This window comes from Calypte anna, chromosome W (genome assembly GCF_003957555.1).
Source record: "Calypte anna isolate BGI_N300 chromosome W, bCalAnn1_v1.p, whole genome shotgun sequence".
Lineage (NCBI taxonomy): Eukaryota > Metazoa > Chordata > Aves > Apodiformes > Trochilidae > Calypte > Calypte anna.
In genome coordinates this window covers 1,832,028-1,855,645 of record NC_044276.1, presented here as the reverse complement: position 1 = coordinate 1,855,645, position 23,618 = coordinate 1,832,028, and the positions used below count along the sequence as shown (strand labels likewise).

Here is a 23,618-nt window from a genome sequence, read left to right as displayed (position 1 = left end):
AGAAGGAGTAAAGAGGTCCCACCTGAACCCTCCTTTGGGGAGGAACAGACAAGATAGATACCAGAATTGACCAAACAGAGTATTCCATCCCATATACGTCTCACTTAGTATAAATTTGAGGCATCACGAGGGCCGAGCAAGATCTTTTCCGGATCTTTACCGGATTTCCTGCTTCCCTTCCTTCACTCGGCATCCTGGAAGGATCCCGTCCGTTCGTCTCCCTGTGGTCCTGATCCGTGCCAGCCCATATCTGTGTGTTCCTGCCTCCAGTTCCCGACTGCTGCCGACTCCAGGAGTCCAGCCTGGACTTTCCCAGGACTGCCCTACAGCCTCGGTGGTGACGTGAGAGTTATTGGGGGAGAGGGGGGAGGAATGTGGTATCCATTTTCCTGTATATTTGTATATATTTAGTAATTTTACCTATTTATCATTACTGTTTCATTAAAGTTGTGTAGTTTAGTTTCCAACCCATAAGTCTCTCTCCCTTATTCTCTCTCCTTTCTCTATCAAGGAGAGAGAGATTAATAGAGAGCGTCTGTTATTCGGTTTAATTGCCGGGCCAGTGTTAAACCGTGACAGATTTATTGGCGCCCAACGTGGGGCCCGAGCTAATTGGCTCGAGTCCAGTTTAAATTTTGACTAAATTGCCTGAATAGTTTGAATTCCAACTCCAGTGAAAGAATGGCTTTCCTGAGCTGGAATCAGACCTTGTTCTTTGGAAATTTCACAGGGTTGGGAATTAAACCAATCGTGCCGTACCTTTGGTATTTAGGGTATGCAATCTGTCTTTTCGCAGCTGGGATTGCTGTTGCTTTGTGGTTTGTTCTTCGTAAGAGTTGCTTAAGAACCATCATTGCAATATCGTCCTCAATACTGGTGTATATCATGGTGCATGGTGCAGTAGTGTTTCATACAGAGATAAAAAACTTGGTTGGTAATTACACTCCCAGTTTTAATTTGGGAAATTATACCTTTGCATCATATTTTGGGCTGACTCCACCTGATTTTAGTAACAGTAGCATTTCATTTCTCAATCTTCTGGTAGGTGTTGTTAATTTCTCTCATATATTGGTGAGGAGTAACACAAAAACCACAGTAATGAGATTGAGTATGCCTTTTCGGAGGCCGAGAGTTGCTGTTCGGAGAGTGAGAGCTGCTCCTCGTACAGAGAGCACCCCCACTCCTGCCTCCACAGCCGCTTCTCGCCCCCCCTCACGCAAGGGCACAACTCAGATAAGGCCGGCCAGCATCGCCAGTGTTTCTGCTACAGCTCCAGTTGCTGTGTCTACTCCCACAGACACTGCTGCTGCTCAGAAAGCAAGCCCTGCTGCTGCTACTGCTGCAGATGCCTCAGCCTCTCCCCCCTCAGCCCACACAGTTACTTGTTAACCCTGTAACTAGGAGAAAAGGAAAACAATGGAAATCAGAAACGAGCCTTAACCCTTCCAAGTCTGGACAAGACGACCAGGTGATAGAGGAAATAGAGGATAATGCCTCTCCTCCTAGACCAGCTAGAGCAGAGTCAGATGAGGACTCAGACTCAGAATCTGCTCAGCCCTATTCCATGAGAGACTTGCGTACTCTGAGAAAAGACTACAGCCGCTTTTCAGGTGAACCACTTCTCTCTTGGTTACTCCGATGCTGGAATGAGGGGGCTGCTACCATAACATTAACTCAGAAGGAAGCCAGGCAATTGGGATCCCTAGCCAAAGATGCAGGTATTGATCGGGCATTTGGGGAAAAGGCTGGAACTACCAGCCTGTGGAAACGACTCTTATCAGCTGTAAGGGAGAGATATCCCTATAAAGAGGAAATAGACTGCCCACAGATCAAAGCAGCCAGACTTGGAAAAGCTATCAGGTATCTCGAAGAATTGGCTGTGTGAGACGTGATCTATAATAATGATGACATTGAAGATCCCTATCACGTATCATGCCCTAAAACCTATGATGCAAAGGTTTGTGCATGCTGCACCACCACCTTTTAATCATACACTATCAGTAATGCTATGGGTTCCTGCAGAGGTAGATGCAACTGTGGGTGATGTGATTAAAACTGTACGAGAGTGTGAAGATGCTGTCATAGCCCCTTGTCGGGCCTGGGTCTCAGCTATCAAGAGAGCATCTGAGGAATGGCATTCACCCCTTTCTCCTCAGACAGATGGATGACACCGCATTGCAGCCATTAAGAGGAGACGCCCTCCTATGAGACAGAATCGAGAGAAACAGAAATCAGCAAGAGGAACCCTATGGGCGATCCTGTGTGAGTGTGGAGAGGACATGAAAAAGTGGGACAAGAAACCTACTGCTGCCCTACAGGACCGAGTGTTTGAGTTGATGAGTAAGCCAAAAGCAAAAGGAGGTCCTTCTAAAAAGATGGCTGCTCAAGTCTCCAGTGTGGAGTTACCCAACCTAAAAATGCTGGTGACTCAAGACCCCTGCACATCAGGTGTGAGTACGGGGGATGCAAACTCCAGTAATGCACATACTGACAATGCTGTATGTGCTCAAGCTTAGAGGTGCCCTGCCTCCAGCCAGGTGGAGGAGAGGGACAACCGAATCTACTGGATTGTGTGGATTCGATGGCCTGGCACATTAGAGCCACAAAAGTATAAAGCCTTGGTGGACACTGGTGCACAGTGCACCCTAATGCCATCGAATCAGAAAGGCACAGACTCCGTCACTATTTCTGGAGTGACGGGGGGATCTAAAGAACTGACTATTGTGAAGGCTGATGTGAGCCTCACTGGAATAAAGTGGCATAAACACCCAATAGTGACTGGTCCAGATGCTCCGTGCATCCTTGGCATAGACTACCTCAAGGGAGGTGATTTCGAGGACCCAAAAGGGTACCGCTGGTCCTTTGGTACTGCAGCTATTAAGACTGAGAATGCAGAATGACTGCATACTTTGTTTGGCCTTTCAGATAAATCCTTTGTAGTGGGATTGCTGAGAACTACAAACCAGCGTCTGCCAACTGCTACTTCAGTAGTGCATCGTAGACAGTATCGTGTCAACAGAGATGCTGTGATCCCCATTCACAAGCTGATCCGGCAACTAGAGAGCCAAGGAGTGATCAGCAAGACTCACTCACCCTTCAACAGTCCTGTATGGCCAGTGAAAAAGCCAAATGGAGAGTGGAGGCTGACAGTGGACTATCGTGCCCTGAATGAGGTTACACCGCCACTAAGTGCTGCTGTGCCGGACATACTAGAACTTCAGTATGAGCTGGAGTCAAAGGCAGCCAGGTGGTATGCGACTATTGACATTGCTAATGCATTTTTTGCTATTCCTATAGCACCAGAATGCAGGGCACAGTTTGCCTTCACCTGGAGAGGTGTCCAGTACACTTGGAATCGACTGCCCCAGGGGTGGAAACACAGTCCTACCATCTGCCATGGACTGATCCATGACACCTTGGAAAAGGGTGGAGCTCCAGAACATCTACAGTACATCGATGACATCATTGTGTGGGGTGACACAGCAAAAGAAGTCTACGAGAAAGGTAAGAAGATAATTGAAATCCTCCTAGAGGCTGGTTTTGCTATTAAAAGGAGCAAGGTCAAGGGACCTGCACAAGAGATACAGTTTCTGGGAGTTAAGTGGCAAGATGGACGTCGCCACATCCCAATGGACGTGATTAACAAAATAACAGCTATGGCCCCACCAACTACCAAAAAGGAAACTCAGTCCTTCTTAGGAACTGTTGGTTTCTGGAGAATGCATATTCCTTTTTATAATCAGATTGTGAAACCTCTCTACGAGGTTACTCGGAAGAAGAAAGACTTTAAATGGGGCTCAGAACAACAAGCTGCTTTTGCGGGTATTAAACAGGAGATTGTGCAGGCAATGGCCCTTGGACCAATTCGAACAGGGCCAGACATCAAAAATATTCTTTACACCGGAGATGGAGGTGATGGTCCTTCATGGAGCCTCTGGCAGAAAGCTCCAGGAGAGACTCGAGGCCGACCTCTAGGATTTTGGGGTCGAAACTACAAAGGCTCCGAAGCCAACTACACAGCTGCTGAAAAAGAGATACTGGCCGCATACGAAGGAGTTAGAGCTGCTTCAGAAGTAAGTGGTACTGAAGTACAGCTCCTCCTAGTGCCACGATTACCTGTACTGGGTTTTATGTACACAGGTAGAGAATCTTCCCATCATGCTACCGATGCTACCTGGAGTAAATGGATTGCTTTAGTCTCACAGAGAGCTCGGATAGGAAGACTCAATCGTCCAGGAATTGTAGAAGCAATAACACATTGGCCAGAAGGCAAACACTTTGGAATGCCACCAGGAAAAGTGGTAAAACGGGCTGAAGAAGCCCCACCATACGATCAACTACCAGAGAGTGAGAAACAATATGCTCTTTTCACTGATGGATCCTGTCGTCTGGTAGGAGGCCATCGAAGGTGGAAAGCCGCCGTATGGAATCATACACGACTAGTTGCAAAAACAGATGAAGGAGATGGTGAATCAAGTCAATTTGCAGAGGTAAAAGCCATCCAATTGGCTTTAGACATTGCTGAACAAGAAAAGTGGCCGAGACTTTATCTCTATACCGACTCATGGATGGTAGCAAATGCCTTATGGGGTTGGTTAAAGCAGTGGAAGCAAAACAACTGGCAACGTAGAGATAAACCTATCTGGGCTGCTGAACTCTGGAAAGACATTGCTACTAGGTTAGAGAAACTTGATGTAAAAGTGCGTCACGTAGATGCCCACGTACCTTCATATCGAGCTACCGAGGAACATCGAAACAACCAACGAGCAGATGAGGCTGCTCAAGTGTTCCAAATAGATCTGGACTGGGACCATAAAGGTGAACTGGTTTTGGCCAAATGGGCCCACAATGCTTCAGGTCATCAAGGCAGGGATGGAACATATCAATGGGCTCGTGACCGAGGGGTGGATTTATCTTTGGACTCTATTGCGCAGGTTATCCACGATTGTGACATATGTGCTGCAATTAAGCAAGCTAAAAGGTTGAAACCTCTGTGGTATGAAGGGAGATGGTCAAAATATAGGTATGGGGAGGCCTGGCAAGTTGACTACATCACACTGCCTCAAACTCACCAGGGTAAGCGCTATGTGCTTACAATGGTGGAGGCAAGTACAGGATGGCTGGAAACATATCCTGTGCCTCATGCCACAGCCCGGAACACTATCCTGGGCCTAGAGAAACAAGTCTTGTGGAGACATGGTACACCAGAGAGAATTGAGTCAGATAATGGAACTCATTTCAAAAATAGTCTCATAAATAACTGGGCCAAAGAATATGGTATTGAGTGGATATACCATATTCCCTATCATGCACCAGCCTCAGGTAAAATTGAAAGGTACAATGGTCTGTTAAAAACTACCTTAAAAGCAATGGGTGGTGGAACTTTCAAAAACTGGGACAAGCACTTGGCAAAAGCTACCTGGTTAGTTAATACCAGGGGTTCCATCAATCGAGCTGGTCCTGCTCAGTCAGATCTTCTACACACAGTAGATGGGGACAACGTGCCTGTGGTGCATGAGAAGAATCTGCTAGGGAAAACAGTTTGGATTTATCCTGCCTCGGGCAAAGGCAAACCCATTCGTGGGGTTGCTTTCGCTCAAGGGCCTGGACACACTTGGTGGGTGATGATGAAAGATGGAGAAGTACAATGTGTACCACAAGGGAATCTAACACTAGGTGAGAATTCCTAATTTCTGCTTGTCTAACTTAATCAGTAATGCATGGACTCTTTGGGAGTCGTGAACTTGTATCCTACCTTAACTACTGTTATGTGAACTGTTGCATAAACTAACAGTGTTCTATGAGTGTTTTTCAGGATGATTTTGTGGTGATGAAACCAGAATTAGGTTCATCGGCTGACATCCAGTAACTTCCTTGAAATTACCATCTGCAACCTGCAACTTGTGGACCATGGACATGAACTGTGAAGACTGGCCCTTCTTTTGAGAATCTGCTACAATAGATGAACATCTGCAATTGTAGACTGAATTACTTAGTGAATTTTAGCACTGAGAGATAGTAATAATTTTTGTATAATATGTTTAAGGATAAAAGATAGTAATGATTGGAGCATTACGCAAATGGTATGGAACAAGGGGTGGAATGTCTTGTTTGGACCAGGATAAAGGTGATTTTCTGTCTTGTACTTTTGCTTTTAGCTAAGTTTCTCAGATAGTGTGTGCTTCTAGGATTGATAACACTTGATGTTTATAGTTACTGCTAGAGAATGGTATGCAGAGCCAAGGACACTGCTCAGCTCTGAGGAAAACATTTTACCGTCCAGAAGGAGTAAAGAGGTCCCACCTGAACCCTCCTTTGGGGAGGAACAGACAAGATAGATACCAGAATTGACCAAACAGAATATTCCATCCCATATACGTCACACTCAGTATAAATTTGAGGCATCACGAGGGCCGAGCCAGATCTTTTCCGGATCTTTTCCTGATTTCCTGCTTCCCTTCCTTCACCCGGCATCCTGGAAGGATCCTGTCCGTTCGTCTGCCTGTGGTCCTGATCTGTGCCAGCCCATATCTGTGTGTTCCTGCCTCCGGTTCCCGACTGCTGCCGACTCCAGGAGTCCAGCCTGGACTTTCCCAGGGCTGCCCTACTGCCTCGGTGGTGACGTGAGAGTTATTGGGGGAAAGGAGGGAGGAATGTGGTTTCCATTTTCCTGTATATTTGTATATATTTAGTAATTTTACCTATTTATCATTACTGTTTCATTAAAGTTGTGTAGTTTAGTTTCCAACCCATAAGTCTCTCTCCCTTATTCTCTCTCCTTTCCCTATCAAGGAGAGAGAGATTAATAGAGAGCGTCTGTTATTCGGTTTAACCACCGGGCCAGTGTTAAACCGTGACATTTAGTTTGAAACCATTAGTATACATGATTCGATAATAAAACCTTTTTCATTTAATTCATAAAAAAAAAAAAAAAAAAAAAAAAAGAAGGAAAGAAAAGGGGAGAGCGTATACCTTATGAGAATAAAAAAAGAGAGTGACCTCATGAGAGCACTAATGAGTTATCAATAACATTTTCGATCAAATTGGTCAATGCAACAGTTGGGCCTAGAATATAAGGGAAAATTTGAAATTTGGGTTTCTTGCTGTTTCATTTGTATCACACATAGCAGCAGGAAAAGCCTTCGGTAAGAACTGATAAAAATCATAAAATAAACCAGTTAGCTTGTTGGCTTACAGATTTAATTAGGCAAGGCTTACCAGTTATATATGCTATTATTGCTTTTATATTACTAGTATGTTATTATTGCTTTTGTATCAGTATATATGTTAGTATTGCTTTTGCATTATTAGTATGTTATTGCTTTTCCATTATTAGTATTCTGTTTATAACAATATATTATTAGCATGTTATCTTACGTAATGAAATAAGTCAGAATTGCTCAAAAAACAAAAAGGGGAATATGTTGGGGAAACAGTTCAGAAATATACAGGTTGTGAGCAATCCTGACTTACTTCAATTTAGGCCACATTGGGTTAATGGTTATTGAGGCCTAGTTAGAGGCTTTCTGAGAATGAGCTACTGGGAAAGAGATAACTTAATTGGCAACAGAAGAGGAAAATAATTATGTGAGAAGAATCTTTCCGTGAGAATGTTTTGTGTAATTGGAATACAAAGCCATCTGCATGATATGATGGTGTAAACAAGGCTTCTCTATATAAGTGAGTGCAAATTGCTAATAAACAATTTCATACGATCATATTGATGTGTACATGGAATCCTTAAGCCTCCGCAGACTTTTTTCCCACACTTGGACCCATGGGTCTGCTCTCTAGCAGGTTGTCTCCTAACCTAAGTGGTGCATTTTGCTATTACTTCCCAGGTGCAGGACTCTGCACTTGTTCCTGTTGATCCTCATTATATTCCTGCTGGCCTCGCTCTACAGTCTCTCCAAATCTTGCTGAATGGTCACACAGTTTTCAGGTGAATCAGCCAGTCCTCCCAGTTTTGTATCATCAGCAAACTTGCAGAGAAGACACTCTGTCCCCTCATCAAGGTCATTGATAAAGATGTTGAACAGGACTGGACCCAGCACTGATCCCTCTGGGGAACCCCAGTAGTTTCAGGTCTCCAGCTGGACTCTGCACCATTGATCACCACTCTTTGTTCTCTATTGTGTGGCCAGTTCTTAATCCATCTCACTCTCCATTCTTCTATCCCACATTTCTTGAGCTTTCTCATGAGGATGTTGTGGGACACTGTGTCAAAAACCTTGGTAATGTGTAGAAAATCCGCAGACGCTTAAGGACAACATATAGTCACCCATATGGTTAAAGTGAAGTCATCTATTAACAATTCACACTTGCTTTATATAGAGCCCTTGTTTATATAACGATATCTTGCAGGTGGCTATATCTTGGCCACAAATCCTGTTCTCACAGAACTTCTGCTGGCTACATCATTATCCTGTTATTCTTCTTTTCTGTTGCCAGCTCCCTTATCTTTTTCTCATAGCTCATCTTTCAGTAACCTTGCAGCTGAGTCTCAAGGCCCTTAGCTTACTCTCGCTAAAGCTAAATAGTCAGGATTGCTCACGTCTGTTTTCTTCCAGACAGCTTCCCAACAGTAAGGTACCAAGGATGCCAGTTAATTTTGAAGGTGACTCCTTTTTGCTTATTTTGGAGGTGGTTGAATTAGAAGTGGTTTATTTTCCAAAATCAATCACTTCGTTTCAAGTTGATCCTCTGTCTCTGACCAGTCTTTCCTCTTGCCTATGTGGATGATGAGATGGGAGAGCTTCTGAGTCACCCAGGGGACTAATGAGTTAAGCGCTTGGGCTGCACACCAGCACAGCTTTGTTTCAAACCCACGGCGTCTTCCCCTCCTCCTCTTGCGTTTTGAATTTTCCTACTTTTGGAGTCATCTGCTCTGATCATTTCTATGTCTGGAAACAAATGTGAAGGTGAAGGGAAAATTGTTAGTCTTTATTCAATATATTTTTCTGGTGCTTCCTTCCGTTGGATGCATGATTTGTCTTAAAAAAAAGTCATTAATAAATGAGAGATTTGAGACTTGAACTGTGAGTTTCATCTACTTCACTGCAGCTACCACTGAGAACTTGTTTTCCCAAGGCTCCCTATAGACTCACTGGAGACAAGAGAAAAATCTAGAGGCTGGATCCTCACAACCTATAACTGGCATGCAAAAGAAAGGCTACAAATCTCTTCCAGCATTTCAGTTGGGACATTTGATAGTAATAACAAAGCTCTTTGGAAGCAACTGCACCTCAGTGCAAACAGGTGTCAGATGAGACTGTGTGACAAAATGTGTGGAACCATAGGAAATACGAGTCACTGTGTCACGGTTTAACACTGGCCCGGCGATTAAACCGAATAACAGACGCTCTCTATTAATCTCTCTCTCCTTGATAGAGAAAGGAGAGAGAATAAGGGAGAGAGACTTATGGGTTGGAAACTAAACTACACAACTTTAATGAAACAGTAATGATAAATAGGTAAAATTACTAAATATATACAAATATACAGGAAAATGGATACCACATTCCTCCCCCCTCTCCCCCAATAACTCTCACGTCACCACCGAGGCTGTAGGGCAGCCCTGGGAAAGTCCAGGCTGGACTCCTGGAGTCGGCAGCAGTCGGGAACTGGAGGCAGGAACACACAGATATGGGCTGGCATGGATCAGGACCACAGGCAAACGAACGGACGGGATCCTTCCAGGATGCCGAGTGAAGGAAGGGAGGAAGGGAAATCAGGAAATCCGGAAATCCGGAAAAGATCTGGCTCGGCCCTCGTGATGCCTCAAATTTATACTGAGTGTGACGTATATGGGATGGAATACTCTGTTTGGTCAATTCTGGCATCTATCTTGTCTGTTCCCCCCCAAAGGAGGGCTCAGGTGGGACCTCTGTATCCTCCTGGACGGTAAAATGTTTTCCTCAGAGCTGAGCAGTGTCCTTGGCTCTGCACACCAGTCTCTAGCAGTAACTATAAACATCAAGTGTTATCAATCCTAGAAACACACACTGTCTGAGAAACTTGCTGTTAATTTCAGCAAGTGAAACTACTTACAAGAGACTTAGCTAAAAGCAAAAGTACAAGACAGAAAATCACCTTTTTCCTGGCCCAAACTAGGACATTCCACCCCTTATTCCATACCATTTGCGTCATGCTCCAATCATTACTATCTTTTATCCTTAAACATATCTATACAAAAATTATTACTATCTCTCAGTGCTAAAATTCACTAAGTAATTCAGTCTACAATTGCAGATGTTCATCTATTGTAGCAGATTCTCAAAAGAAGGGCCAGTCTTCACAGTTCATGTCCATGGTCCACAAGTTGCAGGTTGCAGATGGTAATTTCAAGGAAGTTACTGGATGCCAGCCGATGAACCTAGTTCTGGTTTCATCACCACAAAATCATCCTGAAAAACACTCATAGAACACTGTTAGTTTATGCAATAGTTCACATAACAGTAGTTATGGTGGGATACAAGTTCATGACTCCCAAAGAGTCCATGCATTACTGATTAAGCTAGACAAGCAGAAATTAGGAATTCTCACCTAGTGTTAGATTCCCTTGTGGTACACATTGTACTTCTCCATCTTTCATCATCACCCACCAAGTGTGTCCAGGCCCTTGAGCGAAAGCAACCCCACGAATGGGTTTGCCTTTGCCCGAGGCAGGATAAATCCAAACTGTTTTCCCTAGCAGATTCTTCTCATGCACCACAGGCACTTTGTCCCCATCTATTGTGTGTAGAAGATCTGACTGAGCAGGACCAGCTCGATTGATGGAACCCCTGGTATTAACTAACCAGGTAGCTTTTGCCAAGTGCTTGTCCCAGTTTTTGAAAGTTCCACCACCCATTGCTTTTAAGGTAGTTTTTAACAGACCATTGTACCTTTCAATTTTACCTGAGACTGGTGCATGATAGGGAATATGGTATATCCACTCAATACCATGTTCTTTGGCCCAGTTATTTATGAGACTATTTTTGAAATGAGTTCCATTATCTGACTCAATTCTCTCTGGTGTACCATGTCTCCACAAGACTTGTTTCTCTAGGCCCAGAATGGTGTTCCGGGCTGTGGCATGAGGCACAGGATATATTTCCAGCCATCCTGTACTTGCCTCCACCATTGTAAGCACATAGCGCTTACCCTGGCAGGTTTGAGGCAGTGTGATGTAGTCGACTTGCCAGGCCTCCCCATACCTATATTTTGACCATCTCCCTTCATACCATAGAGGTTTCAACCTTTTAGCTTGCTTAATTGCAGCACATATGTCACAATCGTGGATAACCTGCGAAATAGAGTCCAAAGATAAATCCACCCCTCGGTCACGAGCCCATGGATATGTTCCATCCCTGCCTTGATGACCTGAAGCATTGTGGGCCCATTTGGCCAAAAACAGTTCACCTTTATGGTCCCAGTCCAGATCTATTTGGAACACTTGAGCAGCCTCATCTGCTCGTTGGTTGTTTCGATGTTCCTCAGTAGCTCGATATGAAGGTACGTGGGCATCTACGTGACGCACTTTTACATCAAGTTTCTCTAACCTAGTAGCAATGTCTTTCCAGAGTTCAGCAGCTCAGATAGGTTTATCTCTACGTTGCCAGTTGTTTTGCTTCCACTGCTTTAACCAGCGCCATAAGGCATTTGCTACCATCCATCCGTCAGTATAGAGATAAAGTCTCAGCCACTTTTCTTGTTCAGCAATGTCCAAAGCCAATTGGATGGCTTTTACCTCTGCAAATTGACTTGATTCACCATCTCCTTCATCTGTTTTTGCAACTAGTCGTGTAGGATTCCATACAGCAGCTTTCCACCTTCGATGGCCTCCTACCAGACGACAGGATCCATCAGTGAAAAGAGCATATTGTTTCTCACTCTCTGGTAGTTGATCGTATGGTGGGGCTTCTTCAGCCCGTTTTACCACTTTTCCTGGTGGCATTCCAAAGTGTTTGCCTTCTGGCCAATGTGTTATTGCTTCTACAATTCCTGGACGATTGAGTCTTCCTATCCGAGCTCTCTGTGAGACTAAAGCAATCCATTTACTCCAGGTAGCATCGGTAGCATGATGGGAAGATTCTCTACCTGTGTACACAAAACCCAGTACAGGTAATCGTGGCACTAGGAGGAGCTGTGCTTCAGTACCACTTACTTCTGAAGCAGCTCTAACTCCTTCGTATGCGGCCAGTATCTCTTTTTCAGCAGCTGTGTAGTTGGCTTCGGAGCCTTTGTAGTTTCGACCCCAAAATCCTAGAGGTCGGCCTCGAGTCTCTCCTGGAGCTTTCTGCCAGAGGCTCCATGAAGGACCATCACCTCCATCTCCGGTGTAAAGAATATTTTTGATGTCTGGCCCTGTTCGAATTGGTCCAAGGGCCATTGCCTGCACAATCTCCTGTTTAATACCCGCAAAAGCAGCTTGTTGTTCTGAGCCCCATTTAAAGTCTTTCTTCTTCCGAATAACCTCATAGAGAGGTTTCACAATCTGATTATAAAAAGGAATATGCATTCTCCAGAAACCAACAGTTCCTAAGAAGGACTGAGTTTCCTTTTTGGTAGTTGGTGGGGCCATAGCTGTTATTTTGTTAATCACGTCCATTGGGATGTGGCGACGTCCATCTTGCCACTTAACTCCCAGAAACTGTATCTCTTGTGCAGGTCCCTTGACCTTGCTCCTTTTAATAGCAAAACCAGCCTCTAGGAGGATTTCAATTATCTTCTTACCTTTCTCGTAGACTTCTTTTGCTGTGTCACCCCACACAATGATGTCATCGATGTACTGTAGATGTTCTGGAGCTCCACCCTTTTCCAAGGTGTCATGGATCAGTCCATGGCAGATGGTAGGACTGTGTTTCCACCCCTGGGGCAGTCGATTCCAAGTGTACTGGACACCTCTCCAGGTGAAGGCAAACTGTGCCCTGCATTCTGGTGCTATAGGAATAGCAAAAAATGCATTAGCAATGTCAATAGTCGCATACCACCTGGCTGCCTTTGACTCCAGCTCATACTGAAGTTCTAGTATGTCCGGCACAGCAGCACTTAGTGGCGGTGTAACCTCATTCAGGGCACGATAGTCCACTGTCAGCCTCCACTCTCCATTTGGCTTTTTCACTGGCCATACAGGACTGTTGAAGGGTGAGTGAGTCTTGCTGATCACTCCTTGGCTCTCTAGTTGCCGGATCAGCTTGTGAATGGGGATCACAGCATCTCTGTTGACACGATATTGTCTACGATGCACTACTGAAGTAGCAGTTGGCAGACGCTGGTTTGTAGTTCTCAGCAATCCCACTACAAAGGATTTATCTGAAAGGCCAAACAAAGTATGCAGTCATTCTGCATTCTCAGTCTTAATAGCTGCAGTACCAAAGGACCAGCGGTACCCTTTTGGGTCCTCGAAATCACCTCCCTTGAGGTAGTCTATGCCAAGGATGCACGGAGCATCTGGACCAGTCACTATTGGGTGTTTATGCCACTTTATTCCAGTGAGGCTCACATCAGCCTTCACAATAGTCAGTTCTTTAGATCCCCCCGTCACTCCAGAAATAGTGACGGAGTCTGTGCCTTTCTGATTCGATGGCATTAGGGTGCACTGTGCACCAGTGTCCACCAAGGCTTTATACTTTTGTGGCTCTAATGTGCCAGGCCATCGAATCCACACAATCCAGTAGATTCGGTTGTCCCTCTCCTCCACCTGGCTGGAGGCAGGGCACCTCTAAGCTTGAGCACATACAGCATTGTCAGTATGTGCATTACTGGAGTTTGCATCCCCCGTACTCACACCTGATGTGCAGGGGTCTTGAGTCACCAGCATATTTGGATTGGGTAACTCCACACTGGAGACTTTAGCAGCCATCTTTTTAGAAGGACCTCCTTTTGCCTTCGGCTTACTTATCAACTCAAACACTCGGTCCTGTAGGGCAGCAGTAGGTTTCTTGTCCCACTTTTTCATGTCCTCTCCACACTCACACAGGATCGCCCATAGGGTTCCTCTTGCTGATTTCTGTTTCTCTCGATTCTGTCTCATAGGATGGCGTCTCCTCTTAATGGCTGCAATGCGGTGTCATCCATGTGTCTGAGGAGAAAGGGGTGAATGCCATTCCTCAGATGCTCTCTTGATAGCTGAGACCCAGGCCCGACAAGGGGCTATGACAGCATCTTCACACTCTCGTACAGTTTTAATCACATCACCCACAGTTGCATCTACCTCTGCAGGAACCCATAGCATTACTGATAGTGTATGATTAAAAGGTGGTGGTGCAGCATGCACAAACCTTTGCATCATAGGTTTTAGGGCATGATACGTGATAGGGATCTTCAATGTCATCATTATTATAGATCACGTCTCACACAGCCAATTCTTCGAGATACCTGATAGCTTTTCCAAGTCTGGCTGCTTTGATCTGTGGGCAGTCTATTTCCTCTTTATAGGGATATCTCTCCCTTACAGCTGATAAGAGTCGTTTCCACAGGCTGGTAGTTCCAGCCTTTTCCCCAAATGCCCGATCAATACCTGCATCTTTGGCTAGGGATCCCAATTGCCTGGCTTCCTTCTGAGTTAATGTTATGGTAGCAGCCCCCTCATTCCAGCATCGGAGTAACCAAGAGAGAAGTGGTTCACCTGAAAAGCGGCTGTAGTCTTTTCTCAGAGTACGCAAGTCTCTCATGGAATAGGGCTGAGCAGATTCTGAGTCTGAGTCCTCATCTGACTCTGCTCTAGCTGGTCTAGGAGGAGAGGCATTATCCTCTATTTCCTCTATCACCTGGTCGTCTTGTCCAGACTTGGAAGGGTTAAGGCTCGTTTCTGATTTCCATTGTTTTCCTTTTCTCCTAGTTACAGGGTTAACAAGTAACTGTGTGGGCTGAGGGGGAGAGGCTGAGGCATCTGCAGCAGTGGCAGCAGCAGGGCTTGCTTTCTGAGCAGCAGCAGTGTCTGTGGGAGTAGACACAGCAACTGGAGCTGTAGCAGAAACACTGGCGATGCTGGCCGGCCTTATCTGAGTTGTGCCCTTGCGTGAGGGGGGGCGAGAAGCGGCTGTGGAGGCAGGAGTGGGGGTGCTCTCTGTACGAGGAGCAGCTCTCACTCTCCGAACAGCAACTCTCGGCCTCCGAAAAGGCATACTCAATCTCATTACTGTGGTTTTTGTGTTACTCCTCACCAATATATGAGAGAAATTAACAACACCTACCAGAAGATTGAGAAATGAAATGCTACTGTTACTAAAATCAGGTGGAGTCAGCCCAAAATATGATGCAAAGGTATAATTTCCCAAATTAAAACTGGGAGTGTAATTACCAACCAAGTTTTTTATCTCTGTATGAAACACTACTGCACCATGCACCATGATATACACCAGTATTGAGGACGATATTGCAATGATGGTTCTTAAGCAACTCTTACGAAGAACAAACCACAAAGCAACAGCAATCCCAGCTGCGAAAAGACAGATTGCATACCCTAAATACCAAAGGTACGGCACGATTGGTTTAATTCCCAACCCTGTGAAATTTCCAAAGAACAAGGTCTGATTCCAGCTCAGGAAAGCCATTCTTTCACTGGAGTTGGAATTCAAACTATTCAGGCAATTTAGTCAAAATTTAAACTGGACTCGAGCCAATTAGCTCGGGCCCCACGTTGGGCGCAGATAAATCTGTCACGGTTTAACACTGGCCCGGCAATTAAACCGAATAACAGACGCTCTCTATTAATCTCTCTCTCCTTGATAGAGAAAGGAGAGAGAATAAGGGAGAGAGACTTATGGGTTGGAAACTAAACTACACAACTTTAATGAAACAATAATGATAAATAGGTAAAATTACTAAATATATACAAATATACAGGAAAATGGATACCACATTCCTCCCCCCTCTCCCCCAATAACTCTCACGTCACCACCGAGGCTGTAGGGCAGTCCTGGGAAAGTCCAGGCTGGACTCCTGGAGTCGGCAGCAGTCGGGAACTGGAGGCAGGAACACACAGATATGGGCTGGCACGGATCAGGACCACAGGGAGACGAACGGACGGGATCCTTCCAGGATGCCGGGTGAAGGAAGGGAAGCAGGAAATCCGGAAAAGATCCGGAAAAGATCTGGCTCGGCCCTCGTGATGCCTCAAATTTATACTGAGTGTGACGTATATGGGATGGAATACTCTGTTTTGTCATTTCTGGCATCTATCTTGTCTGTTCCTCCCCAAAGGAGGGTTCAGGTGGGACCTCTTTACTCCTTCTGGACGGTAAAATGTTTTCCTCAGAGCTGAGCAGTGTCCTTGGCTCTGCATACCAGTCTCTAGCAGTAACTATAAACATCCAGTGTTATCAGTCCTAGAAGCACACACTGTCTGAGAAACTTGCTGTTAATTTCAGCAAGTTAAACTACTTCCAAGAGACTTAGCTAAAAGCAAAAGTACAAGACAGAAAATCACCTTTATCCTGGCCCAAACCAGGACACACTGTTTAGAGTGAAGAGGAGGACAAGTCATACTTAGTCCCTATCACAGCCTGTCCTCCCCTTTTCTGAAGAAACAGAGAGCAAGAAGTCATGGAAGAAAGTCACGGGTTTCCAGAAGAGATACTTGATATTCCATTTTTATAAAATCACCAGTTTCCCAGGCATTCCTAGTCCGAAAAGGCACGTACTGAAAAACAAAAAGAATAGCTTTCAGCATACAGATTTGATTTGAATGGATTTGATGGTTTAATATTTGTGCAACAGAAGAGATGGGTTTGGCACACAGGTGTGACACAGGTTTGGAATAGGTCTGAGTGACTTTTGAGTTTCTCAGAGACTGGGTGAATTAACTAGCAGCCTTTAAAAATCCTTAAAATTCTTAATGAGTGTTTGAAAGGAAGGAAGAAGACAACAAACACTCTGAGGACTCTAGCTGTGATATGAAACAGAAAAGAAAAAAAGCTGTGAGAAATGCTTGAAGGACTCTCTGACTCTGCTGCTTAGGAAGACTGCATAAGGAAAGGTAGAACTTTTATTCCAGATAGTAGAATTGTCACACTTGTTTTTTTGCTATATTTCTGTCTCAACAGCATGAACTGAAATCCAGCGTGGGATCCGAAAATGAAACTGCAGTTATTGAGTTCATCCTAGAGGGTTTCTTGATCAGAGGCTACAGCTATTTCTCTCTCTGGTCCTTCCATGTACCTGACAACAGTGCTGGGGAACGCAGCCATCATTCTCCTCGTGTGTATGGATCACCACCTGCAAACCCCCATGTGCTTTTTCATCGGCAATCTGTCCTTTCTGGAAATCTGGTTTACATCTTATACAAACATCAAACTGCTTGTGATCCTGGGTTCTGGTAGGAGAACAATCTCACTAAGCACCTGTTTTGCCCAGTCCTATTTCAATTTTGCCCTAGGCACTGTAGAGTTCATTCTACTTGTTGTCATGTCCTTTGACCACTATCTTGCCATCTGCCAGCCTTTGCATTATGCTGCCATCATGAAGCCTCAGCTCTGCATCCAGCTGGCTGGCGCTGCTTGGTTGTTGGGCTTCACACTCTTAAGTTACTGCCTGGTCCTCCTTTACAAGTTGATGTTCTGTGGCTTGAAAAAGATCCACCATTTTTTTGGTGAGAGCTCTCCCTTATTCAAACTGTCCTGCTCTGACACCAGCTTGCTTTGGAAAACAGACTCGGTTTTCTTATCATTTATTGTGCTGAGCTCCTTACGTTTAACATTGGTGTTTTACACGTGCATCATTTCCTGTATTCTACAACTTCTATCAGGCTCAGGGAGAAAAAAAGCTTTTGCCACCTGTTTTCCCACCTCACCACCTTGGCCATTGTATATGGGAGTTGCATTGCTCTCTATGTGTGTCCTTCAGAAAGCGATTCCTTGGACACCAATAGAATTGTAGCCTTGCTGAACACTGTCCTATACCCATTCTTAAATTCATTCATCTACAGTCTTAGAAACAAGACTGTGGTCCTGGCCCTAAAGAAAGCCTTTGTCCATTCAACAACACAGCTTTTCCCCCTCTCAGTATGCATTTCTGGGCAGCAGTTCCAATGATCTGCTCTGTCATCTCTTAGATAACACCATTGAATATGTATGCAATGTCCTAACATGACTGCCTCAGGAGACATGTTCTCGTTGTCTTGTCTTGGGATAAGAAGCACACCAGCGAGAAGCCAAATTACAGGCTCCTGAAAAAATGAGCATCTTGTCCTAGTTCCTTCTAGGGCTGTCCTGTGAGAGCCATCACCCCTGTTGTCCAGGTATGAAACCCACCAGGATGAATCACTGAGAGCAGCATTCTGGGTCACCGTTTAGTTGACCAAGGGGATGGTTGGCTAAGGGTGTAGGAAACATTATAGAGTGGAAAGGAAGAGAAATTCTGGATTGCACAAGAATTACTGTGGGAAGTTTAGGGAAAGACCTAAAGACAGGAAAGACAGTGCCATCTGTCCTGTCTTCTCATTAAACTTTATTTCTAATTCTTGTGAGAGTGAATCTCTTTTCTGTGTGAAGCACAGGGGTGTGAGTGCAGCAACTGGGGCAGGAGGTCAGGCAGCCCCTGTGTCATTAGTGTCAGCAACTGAGAGACCACAGTGACTGGACTCGAGTGTTAGTATGTATGTGACTGAGGAGGACTGCACCAGCACCTGGAATGGGGATGTGGCCTCAGGGGATCATATGTCCAGGTGCCTTCAGCTGGCAAGGCTGGTATCCAGGAGCAGATTGAGCAGACTGTCTGAGCCCAGCTGCTGCAGAGATCCACCCTGCACAGCTGCATATATAGACCATACCAGACTAGTTCAGTGGTCATCTAGTTCAAATGCCTGACTAATTCAGGGCTGACCAAAAGATAAATCATGTCATCAAGAGCATTGTCCAAATGCCTCTTAAGCACTGACAGGCTTGGGACATCGACCACTTCTCCAGGAAGCCTGTTTCAGTGTTTGACCACCTTCTCAGGAAAGAAATGCTTCCTATCCTCCACTCTAAACCTACCCTGAGGCAGCTTTGAACAATTCCCATCTGTCCCATCAAGAACTCAGCACCTTCCTCTCCACAACTCTTCAGGAATCGGCACAGTGCCATGAGGTTGCCCCTCAGACTCCTTGTCTCCAAACTAGGAAAACCCAGAGTCCTCAGTGGCTCGTCACAGGGCATGCCTTCCAGCCTCTCACCAGCTTTGTTTCCCTCCCTCCTCCAGAAGTGTTTGGGGACTTTCACACCTTTGTTGAATTGTAGGCCCCAGAACACACACTACTCAAAGTGAGGCCACACCTCTCTTGACTGGCTGCTCTTCCTGTATTTGATGTCTCCAGGAAGTGGTGCCAGGGCACACTGCTGGCTCCTCTGAAGCCTTCTGCTGACCAGCATCTCCAGGTCCTTTCTGCAGGGTTGCTCTCCAACCACTCCTCTCCCAATTTCTAGTGATGCCCAGAATTACTTGATCCCAGGTGCAGAATCTGTCATTTCTACTTGCTGAATTTCATCGCATTTCTCAATGTCCAATGCTCCAAACCACTGCGATCCCTCTGCAAGGCCTCTTGTTCCTCAAGAGACTCAGCAGCACCATGCAGTTAAGAAACATCAGAAAAGTTGCTAATGGTGTATTCAGCTCCTGCCTCCAGATAATCTCTCAAGACCCATGGATAGAACTCGTCAGGTCCCATGGATTTGTGCAATTTCATGATCTTTAGATGGTCTCAAACCTGCTTTTCTGCTACAGTGGGCAGATCGCCCTCCTCTGAGCCCCTGCCTTTGTTTTCTCTGACTTGGATGGTGGTGTGGCCAGAGCCCTTGATGGTAAAGACTGAGGAAAAACAGTCATTGAGTACCTCAGCCTTCTCCATATCTCATCAAGGCTCACCTTGAATATCCCCAGGGATGAGGCCTCAGCTACCTCCCTGGGCAACCAGTTCCATTTTTCCTCTATCCTCATGGTAAAGAATTCTTTTTCTAACATGCAATCTAGATCAGCTCTTCTCTAATTTAAAACCATTGCCCCTTGTCCTTCTGGGTGACATTCTGTCCCTCTGGCTTATCAACAGCACCACTCAGCTTGGTGTCATCTGCAAACTTGCTGATGGTGCACTTGATCCCGCTGTCTATATAGCTGATAAAAATATTAAACAGTACAGGACCCCTGAGGATCTGCATCTGGACTTCAAGCAATTGACCACATCCCTCTGGATGCAACCATCCTGCCAGTTTCTTATCCCCTGAACAGTCCACCCATCAAATCCCTGTCTCTCCAAGTTGGTGAGTAGGATATTGTGGGGGACCATACCAAAGGCCTTGCAGAAGTCCAGAGAGATGACATCCGCTTCTCATTACTTGAGTCTCTTTCTACCTTTTGCAAACCACAGAATCAATCACAGGTTTGTTCTGGTTGGAAAAGACCTTTAAGATCATCAAGTACAACCATTAACTCAACTCTGCAAAGTCCTGTGCTAACATCTATCCTAAGCAGCCACTCTGGATTGATGTGGTGCCGTTTTTGGGAGAAGGGCAGGGGCCCCAGGGGTGGCTTCTATGAGAAGCTGCTGAAAGCTCTCCCAGCTCCAAAATGTCCAGGCCTTCCTCTGGCTAATGTTGAGGCCATCAGTGCCATCAGTGACATCATCCATCAGTGACAATGGGCACACCTCTGCAATTAACACATTCAAGAAGGGGAAACAACCCGTTGTAAGGCTTGAAGGCAGAGGAGAGGGGGAAGAGATAGCAGTATCAGGAGAAAGAGCACTGCCAGAGTAGGGAGACCAAGGTTGGTGAGGGAGGAGAGGGAGAAGTTGCCCTGAACAGAAGTGCCTCTACATTCTGCAGTGAGATGACAGGCTGTCTCCTTGTAACCCAGGGAGGAGCACGATGGAGCAGTCTCTGAAAGATCATGGTGGAGCAGTTGCGAATCAGCCTGTGAAGGACCACAATGGAGCAGTTGTAGACCTGCAGCCCGTGGAGCACGTCAGAGCAGATCTTGTTGTAAGGGACCGGATGAAGGAACCATGTCCACAGGGAGCAGGGTACCAAGTCAGCTTTGCAAACTCCTGAAAAAATCCTCGTTAGCATTTTGAAAGGGTTTGCTGGAGAGCAAGGAGACATATCAGGGTCTGCATATGGCCTAGGGCCTTCAAACAACAGAGATAAGGACTGGAGAAAGAAGTGAAAGGAGGTCTACTCTGGTTGTTCAACCTGATATGTCTCTACCATGCTTCATAAATGAAACAGGCCTATATAATGAAGGCCTATGTTGGTGGCTTTGGGAGTTTCACTGACATCAGCCCTCCCACACTGGTTGGCCCAATGCTGGATCCAGGCCCCGTGACTGTAACTGTAACTCCAAGGTTACAGTTCTGCTGAACCTTCTCCTTGCATCTCCACAGAAAGAAACTATCATTTCATCATAACTGAACCCAAGATGGCCTCCAACCATCACATCACCCACAAGTCCTTCTCTGTTTACGAGCAGCAGGTCACATGAGGTGTATTCTTCAGATGGTTCCCTCAGCAGCTATGTTAGAAAGATCTGTACCACCCATTCCAGGAACCTCCAGGGCTGTTCCCTCTCTGCTGTACTTTATTTCCAGCAGACATTTGCAAAGGTGAAATTTCCCATGAGAACAAGGTCTTAGCTATTCTAAGAATGCTTCATTGGCCTCTCCATCCTTGTTGGATGCTCTAGACTCCCAACATGGTAGCTGCCTTGTTTCCTTTCCCTCTGATTCTTTTCCATTAATATTCCACCAGTCCTCACCATCATTAAGCTCTGGGCAATCAAAGCTCTCCCTAAAACACAGGACCACGCCAGTGCCTCTCCTGCCTGGCCTATTGCTACAAGTGGTACAAACTACTGAAGGAGGAGAATGGAGCCAGTTTGCAGAGCTGGAAGCCATCTAGCTGGCTGTAGACACTGGGGAAGGAGAAAAGGGGACAGTGCTCCATCTCTGTAATGACCCATGGATGGTGGCAAATGCCCCATGGGGATGGGTACAGTAAATGGGAGCAGAGCAAGTGGCAGCTTCTGGGCTGCTTCAGCCTGGAAAGATGCTGTGTCCCATCTCCGGAACTTGGTTGTAAAAGTACATACCATAAATGCCCACATAGCCAAGATTTAGGCTAGTGAAGAACACACAAAGAACCAGCAGGTGGGTCAGGTTGAAAAAGTTAGCAAGGCTCAGGTGGGTCTGATTTTGGCCTCATGAGCCCATCAAGGAAGAGGCTAAACACACAGGTGGCCTTGTGATGGAGGGGTGGACCTGAGCATGGACACTCTTGCACAGGTGATCCATGAACATGAAATGTGCTGCAATCAAGTAAGTGAAGCTAATCCCTAGAAAATACACAGAGATAGTTGTTTGACCTTGAACAAGACCTAAACCACAACCAGATCCATATTGTTTCCCAGCAACGGGACTGTAGAGGTTTCAGCATCACAATGATAGTCAAAATCTTCAAAAATTCAACCATTGTAGGGAACGCACAGAGAATGAGAAGATGAGGAATGATGACTCCTTATTAAAGGAGAAAAGGTAATTAACAAAAATGTCCCAGAGATGGCACCCAAAGAACAGCCGTATCTCCTCCATAGGTTGCTCATAAAAGAAACGGTAAGGCCTGTAGCTGCTGACAGTCTGCAGGAGGTGGCACCCGCAGGAGGGAGATGATGGCCATACTGACTGCAGGTCTGGGGTCAGTTTCACACAGCACAGCCCAGTGATGCCCTTGAGAAGAGTCCTGAGCTGACAATCAGCACAACAAAGAGCAAGGAAGGTGTGACATCCCACAGCTCTAAGAACAGGTCTGAGAGCTAACCAACCAACATGGTGACCAGCCACTGTTAAACCCATACAATGAAGAATTATATCTAGTTTGTTTTAACATGCTCTGATCAGACCTGTCTTTATCTCAGCCCTTTGTGCCCTATATTTACCACCAAAAATGACTGTGGTGGTTTAATCCCAGAAAGACACTAAGCACCACACAGCCACTCACTGGTGGGACAGCCTTACCTTTTATTGGCCTCAGCTGGAGACTATTTTCATTTGGATTCCCTGGCCCCCACCTCCCCCTTTCCTCTCTTCACTTGCAGAGCCTCTGGGCAAACCCAGCGTGGTGGGGCTAGGGCTGGTGGGAGGCACGGAGGGCATGGAAGGGCGTTCTTGATAGTAGTGCAGAAAGAAGCTGCCGTAGGAAAGAGAGGCTGCTGCAGGCTTTTGGAAAGGGATGCTTTTCATGCATTGCTCCTCTTGCCCCTAAGGGAAGGTGTCCTGCAGGCAGGGCAGGAATGGGCTCGCTGCCAGTGCCCCCATCCCCTCATTGTGTGACAGGACAATCGCTGCCAGCGCTCGGGGCTCCCCGCAGAGCCCCTGATGATGCTGGTGCCATGTGGGGTGGGTGGGTGGGGATGAGGTGACAGTGTGGGGACAGGAGTGAGCTGAACGAGCAGCAGCTGCTGGATGGAGGGTAGAAGTGGTAGCAGAAACAAGGTGATGGTGACAAGGTGCTGACAAAGTGGTGGAGGCACATTATCCCAGACCCTTCCCAGGGAGCCAGTAAGAGCAATGTTGTGTTTGGGGTGGTGAGGAGTAATGCTCTTCATGGAGTGATGGATCTCAAAGGTTTTTCCTCACTGTCCAGATCTTTTGAAGAGACACTCTTCAC

General features: G+C 45.8%; 1 protein-coding gene across 1 annotated transcript in view; it reads left to right on the top strand.

The window, feature by feature from the left end:
- Nucleotides 1–18,017, top strand: part of LOC115600042 (olfactory receptor 6F1-like) — a 30,378-nt gene extending 12,361 nt beyond the window's left edge. Inside the window, 4 exon segments of the mRNA XM_030468277.1 lie at nt 17,031–17,097; nt 17,100–17,132; nt 17,135–17,761; nt 17,764–18,017. Of these exon segments, the coding sequence (XP_030324137.1) occupies nt 17,031–17,097; nt 17,100–17,132; nt 17,135–17,761; nt 17,764–18,017 (981 nt within the window).
- Nucleotides 18,018–23,618: the final 5,601 nt, after the last annotated feature.